The 7,266-nt window shown below is 37.5% G+C and overlaps 1 protein-coding gene across 1 annotated transcript in view; it reads left to right on the top strand.

Annotated features, from left to right (window-relative positions):
- Positions 1–7,266, top strand: part of LOC111812816 (coiled-coil domain-containing protein 7-like) — a 55,501-nt gene that overhangs the window by 13,380 nt on the left and 34,855 nt on the right. Inside the window, exons 2-3 of the mRNA XM_023701942.1 lie at positions 566–649; positions 3,200–3,283. Of these exons, the coding sequence (XP_023557710.1) occupies positions 566–649; positions 3,200–3,283 (168 nt within the window). The remainder of the gene's footprint in view (positions 1–565; positions 650–3,199; positions 3,284–7,266) is intronic.

Genomic DNA, 7,266 nt, shown 5'->3' with positions numbered 1-7,266 from the left:
GATAAAATAAGCAGCAATGCTTTAATAAACCCTCTAAACTTTTAAATCTCTAGCAAATGTTGTTAATATTCAAAGAAACTAAAATGTGACCTCAGAAAATAGTCGTGCCACAAACACTGCTTGTGAGTCATGGGTATTGGACGTGGCTGGCACCAACTTTAAAGCACTTATTAGACGTGAACTTTTAAAATGAAAGGAAGCCACTCTTAAAAAATGAAAGGAAGATCAGACAAGAAGATAATAAGGGGAGGGATATAATGGCTGGTAATAAGGGGTGGATATGATTAAAATATATTACAAGCATTGAATCCCCCCTAAAAACTGAGGCAAGGGGTAAAATGCTTAAAGGATGTGATGTGTGTTTTTGAATCTGCCCAAATGAGGCCCTACTTATCTGTGTAACCAGTAACGCACTGATAAAATGATGTGAGGGGAAAAAAGGGAAAGACACGTGATGAAAATGTCTTACCAAATTGAGGATAGCAACAAAGATAGAAATGTTTTACTAGAATGAGAATACATTAATGGTTATCTTAGTGTTGTAAGATCTGTCTTCTACCCTTAGAAACAGATACAGTACACTTGACAGACATGTTCAGAGGTGGTAAAGTATTTAATGCAATGAAGACACAACCACAGAGTCACCATGGTAAGAATGGTTAATTTTTACCATTAATATTTATTTTTTATCTTCTCTGAGGACTAAGAATGGATCATTAATGACTACAGTATTTATGTGAGCAAAAATCTTTGTGAATTTCTTCTTTTAAAAAATCATTAAATTCTTGCATTTCTTATCAATGGAACATTAGCTATATCTTATTAGTTTTAAAGTCATCTGTTTAGGAAATGAGACAAACATCCAGGGTTCTAGCACTTTTGTAATACGCTTGATGAAACTATTTTGGGGGGACTTAGCTCAGTGGCACAGCACCTGCCTGGCAAGTGTGAAGTCCTGAGTTTTTTTCCCCCTATGCCAAGGGAGAAAAAAGAAAGTCTTCCCATCACTATTCTATTCACTTTCTGGTTCTAGCTTAAAACAGAAAAGTTGCTTTGAATTAGAAAAAGCAGAAATAGCATAAGAAGAGGATTGTTATAGTAAGTTATGATGCTGATTACTGATTCCTTCTTGATGGTTAATTGGGCATACATTTGTCAGGTCATGCTACACTAGAGTCCTTCAGTTGTACAAAATTTTTACAAGCAACACTGTGGTCTTTATTCCCAGAGGAATGATAATAGATCTCATTTCTCTTCGATCCTAGAAAGACTACACTTAGGAACTTTTGTCTGAGTTCTTTCTGAAAGCTAGAGCTTAGAATTTTGGACTGGTACTCTCAGTCCAAAAAAAAAAAAAAAAAAAAGAGGTTCCAGAGCTTTGCCTCACCCCTGCCTCCTCATGAGGACATGGGTAAAAAGCCTAACATAATCAACCAAAAAATGGGCCCTCATCAAACACTGAATTTACTAGCACCATATCCGAAAATATGCAGCTTAATCTTCAAAAACCAGCCCCATTCACAGGACGTGCTGGGCCAGCACCCAAATCTGGGTGGCGCACACCTGTAATCCTAGCACTGGGGAGGCTGAAAACAGGAGGATCACTATGAGTCTGATCTGCATAGTGAAAGCCTGCACCAAATACACAAATGGGGAAAAAAAAAACCCTCAAGGCAAGATTTCTAAAGCTTCAGTTTTTAATGCTATGTTAAACATCAGAATGGTCACAATTTTACTACTGCAAAAAGTATGGAAAATAAATCAAAAGGATATATTTACTCAAGAGTTTATGCCTAAGGAAAAGCTAGGATTGATAAAATGACATTGTGTGAATGAAGCATTCATATTTGTATTATGTTTTTATGCTAAAGTATTTGGTAAGATAAGATGAGTCATTTTTCTGTCTTTAATTTTCGGAGTATTTGGTTTCTAATGTCTTCAATTACTTTACAATTCAGTTGCTTTAGGTGCTTGTTACTTTTGAATAACAAGCATACACATGCTAATAAAATTTTCCCATTTAAAACTGGCTAATTAATAATACCATGCCTTTTAAGAACTACAGAGCCAATTGATTTACATGTGTTATTTTATGATTGAGTATAATGTTTAAAAGCTACAAATAATTAAGAGAAAAAAATTGAAAATAAAAAAAGTCCTGTTAGTAGAGTCCCCAAAGCCTGAGCCACACAGATCCATGGCCTCTCAGGAGCCTGGCTGCGCAGAAGGTAAGCAACTTTATCTGCATTTACAACTGCCACTCCCAATTGCCCAAATCATTGCTTGCTCTGCCCCTTCTGTAGGGGGAGCAGCAGCATTAGCCTCCAATGTGAACATGGACCCTGCTGTGAACTGCACATGGGAAGGATCTTGGCTGTACTCTCCTTATGCTGATCCAATTTGAAATCCCACTGCTCACCCTCCAAACAGTCCGTGAAGACATTGTCTTGCATAAAGCTGATCCCCAGTGTCAGAAAGGTTGGGTACGGCTGCAATAGGCCGGAAAGTACAAACCACAAAAACTTCAATGCAAGGCATCCTATCCCAGTGCTGATGCTCATGCAAAGCTACCCATTTCTGGCTATAAATCCTGTCTCCTTTCTCAATGACCCAGAGAGGGCTTTTTTTAACTTTACAAGCTTACTGTTACTCTTTTCCATCACTCTTGTAACTTAATTCATAGATACATCATCTAAAACTTAACTTTCTGTGACTATAAAGCCTATGGTTTACACAAGTTGATATGTGAGAAAAATTATGGTCCAACTCACTGTTTGCCTATTATTGTGCTTTTGGTGTCAACTTGAAAATTTTATTTTTATCACAAGCTGTATGTAAAAGGTAGCCACTTCATAAGAAAAGGGCTGGTTAACAAAACCTAAGATATTGATTTCTACAACAGTTTTATTATCTGGATACAAGCTTTGTTAAAATAATTAAATTTCTCTATACCTCAATAATAGGGGTAGATAGCATTGGTAAGACTGCTTCCAATTCTAAGAGATAATGATTCTGTAACCCAGACCTTCGAAAACATTTTGTCTCCCTAACAACATGGTAATTAGGTTATTACTACCCATACACACATGCACACACACACACACACACAGCCAACACACACACACAGCCAACACACAGAGAGTTAGAAGTATATTAGAGTATCTTTCAAAGTGTTTAAAAATCTGTTTTATTTTTATAGATTCTAACACAGAGCCCTTGGTAGTTGCTATTGCAAGAGGCATAATAATGGGCTCAGACGGGCCACAATTAGAGAGCCCACCAGGTAAGCACAAGGGTCAGTTAAACTTTACTACTGATGCTAATTTTTAGTTTCTCTGTGATTAAATATGAATCCTTTCTGAGACTATAACTATACAGTTATAGACTGTAACTATACAGTCTTCCTAAATTCTCTCCTATAATTAGTAAAACTGTAATATTTGCAATCATTGAAACATACATGTCATTAGTTTTACAACTCATCCATTCACATAGGGAAGGAGGAAGGAAGATGAAAAGGAAGGAAAAAACTGCATTCACCCAAAGATGACAGTGTATGTCCTCAAGACTGAGAATCCAGTGGCTTCTTTTTGTCTTGAGAAGAGAGACTTTGATAAAGTGGTTACATAATCACTAAACAAAGAAAGAAACACCAAGCCCTTAAATGGAAGAAAGAAAAAACCTACATTTGTTGAAATATATTATCTAAGGGCCAGCCAAATAGCTCAGCAGACTAAAGTGCCTGCTTAGGCAGAGCACAGCAGCTGGGTTTCAATTCCTGGTGTGCCGTGCTGACCCCGCCTCTGGGGTGTACTGAGACAGCGAGTGAGACTGGACATGGTGACACACACCTGTAATACCAGCGCTTGGGAGGCTGAAAAACAGGAATGATCACTATGAGTCCAAACTATGTAGTGAGACCCTGTACTAAATACAGTAAATAAAACTAAAATTAAATTAAAGTATATTATGTAAAACATCCAGGGATTTTGTTCGTCATGAGTCATCCAAAGAAACAGTAAATGTGATTCATTCACAGAAAAAAAAATACAGGTGAAAAAATGTTTATGAGAGTCCAGACATTGGTTTTAGTAGTCAAACACTGCAAAGCATCTCATATAAGTATGTTCAAAGAATGGGTGGACACTATATTTCAGAGTACATGAAATAATGTTTGTATTAGCTGTTTAGTTTTCCAGATGCACGTATGCCATTCTGAGTGCCTTTAAATAACAGAAATTTTTCTCTTCACTCTTCCAAAGGCTGTCAGTCCTAAATGAAGGGGCTTAGGACCAGCAAGATAGCTCAGCAGATTAAGCACCCACTTCGGCAAGCTCAGGGTCCAGGGTTTGATCCCTGGTCCCACATGCCACGCCAGCCCCATCCCCAGGGTGCGTTGATCAAGTGACAGAGTCTGTGTGTGGTGGCGCATGCCTGTAATCCCAGCACTGGAGAAGCTGAAAACAGGAGGATCACTACAAGTCAGAGCTACATAGTGAGACCCTGTACCACATACATAAACTGAAAGAAAAAAAAAAAAAAAAACGATGAAAGAGCTGTCGGTGTTGGTCTATGCTGAATCCTCTCATTCTGTCTGAACATCGCTGTCTCACATGGCTTCTGTTTTCTTAAGGATGGCAGCGAGGGACACACGCATGCACACACATACACAATGAGGGGAAGAAAAGAGGATGGAGAGGGGAAGGGAGAGTGAGAATGCACAACCTCCAAGGAACCCTTTTGCATTTCCTCTTTTATTTTAGGGACATCAGCACTATCAGGAGGTAAGGGTCTCTCTCACCTCTGACTTCACTTGACCTTAATCATTTCCTTAATGGCCTTATATCCAAATATTCTTACATAGGAGATTAAAACCATAAAACATGGTTTATAAGGAAACATAATTCATTTCACAACAATGTCTGATCCAATATAAAATATCAGCAAAGACAAACTATTTTAAAAGAGAATACATCTGAATTCTGGATTTAAGAAGAATGTAACTGCCAAAGAAAATTCAATAGTATGGTTCAAATGAAGATTTGCAATGTAAAAAAAAAAAATTCAGAACAAAAAATGGGCAGAAAGAAAAAAGAATGGAAATATATTTGAAGAAGTAATAGCTAAATTTTTAAAAAATATTTGATATATTAGTCCACACATTGAAACTCAAAGAGGCCTTCAGTACAAGAAGCACAAGGAAAGCTAAGCCACACTTATAAGTGTTACAGTTTGTGTCTCATTGTCCCCTTAAAGCCTCATGCAGCCATGGGGTGACTTCTGGAGTTCGTGATTGATTCTTGATCCAGCGCTGGGATTGCAGGTGTGAATCTACACCCTGGCCCTTTAAGGAGCAACTTGCATTACACAATGTGAGGAGCAGAGAGAGGCTACCTAAGTGCTACAGCTGCTGCCACTCCCTTTGCTCTTGCTCTTTGCCACCACCAAGAACTGCTGTCCTCTGCCATGTGCCACTCTGCCTTAGAGACAGCCAAATGTAGTCTAAAGCTTCTACAAACTGTGTGCTAAGTAAACCTATTCTTCCTTCAGTTTGCGTATCAGGTAATTTTGTTCCAACAATGAGAAAAAGGTGACTGAGACAGTAAGTAATGTTAGTTACGCATGGTGGCACAAACAAGTAGCTCCTGCACACTGAAGACTGAAGCTTTATCTGCCCACTTTGTTTATAAGTGACAATAGAAACATGCCCTCAATAAGATTTTTTTTCCCTTTCTTTACTTTTTTTTTCTCTTTTCCTTGATTGCTTTTGTTTTTATGAGTGTGAGCCCCATTTCTAGTTTTGTTGTTGTTTTCATCTTGTTCTGTTCTTGTTTCTGTTTCTTCCTTCCTACTTTCATTCCTGTCTTCTTCACCAGTTTCTCAAAGCTTATATAATCGTGCTTTGTTCTCTACTCTTGTTTCTAATCTCTTTCCCTTCTTTTTTTCTATTTTACCCCTTACTCTTTTTAAATTTTCGCCCCAGAGGATAAAATCATTAAATTGAGGAGATATTTACTGTGTAAAATTTTCTGGTTTGTTTTAGATTTTTGTGATGCAACTATAAATTTGTTCTTAAGGTTTAAGGTGACAAATTCATCATTACCACAATTTGTCATGGTTAGGCTGTACTTGATGCTATTGTTATTACTAATGCTACTGTTTTAGCCAGGATAGCAAAGTTGTTCAAATCAGTTGTTCTGCCTTGTAAACAAAGGTGAGATTGCCTTAATGTCATAAACAATGCTACGCACAGTGCCAAATAGTGAGGAGCTAGCCCAACTTCTCATCTCCAATTAATGTAAAAGAGAGAATTTTGAAAGAGACTCAAAACCCAAAAGCCAACTACACCTGGAGTACATTTCAAAGAAATAGTCATTTTCTAAGGGATTTTGATACTAGCAATAAAGCTACCTGCCACAAGAAATTTACAAGCATCAACACAGAAATTTTTTGAAAAGACACAGAGGCAGGATGTAGCCCTAGACTTGCAGCTAAACAAGGACAGACTCAGGGGGTGATAAGATGGGACAATTCCAAAGCCCCAACCTACACTCTCTGAGGTGATGACAGTGGAGGCAATAAAGCAGATGAGTGAGGCTCAAAAGATAATCAAATTAGAAATAATTTCACAGTTGTAGAGATGATGACCATAATGAAGAACATGGTTAGTGAAATTTAGAGTAGATAAAGATAAAAATAGAGGAGTTTATCTCCAAATTATGAAGGTCCAACATAAGAAATAAAACCCATGGAACAGATATCTAAGCCAAGTGTGCTAGTGCACACTTATAATCCCAGCACTAGGAAGGCTCAGGCAAGAGGATTGTTTTGAGTTCAAGACTAGCCAGAGCTACAAAGTGAGCTTAAGTCCAGTCTGAACTGCATATTGAAACCCTGTCTCAAAAAGACAAAAAAAGAAAAAAAAAAAGATAGGAGATTAAGAAGAAATAGAACCAATAACAGGAAAACAATGTAACAAGGATAAATCAATACATATTAGTTATATAACCATCAGTGCAAAGGGACTCAAATCACCAATCAAAAGAAACAGATTGGCAGAATGAGTCAAGAAGCAAGACCCAACAATATGCTGCATACAAGAAATGCATTTAACTCAAAATCAAATTCATAGCCTAAAAGTCAAAAGATGGAAATCAATACTTCATGCAACAGGAATCCAGAAAAGAGCACGTATAACTATTTAATTTCCAGACAAAGTGGACTTCAAGCCAAGATGATTAACAAAGACAATGTCATTACATCCTC

Source organism: Octodon degus, unplaced genomic scaffold, assembly GCF_000260255.1.
Source record: "Octodon degus isolate 3935 unplaced genomic scaffold, OctDeg1.0 scaffold00144, whole genome shotgun sequence".
Taxonomy (NCBI): domain Eukaryota; kingdom Metazoa; phylum Chordata; class Mammalia; order Rodentia; family Octodontidae; genus Octodon; species Octodon degus.
This window is presented reverse-complemented; position numbering and strand designations above follow the sequence as displayed.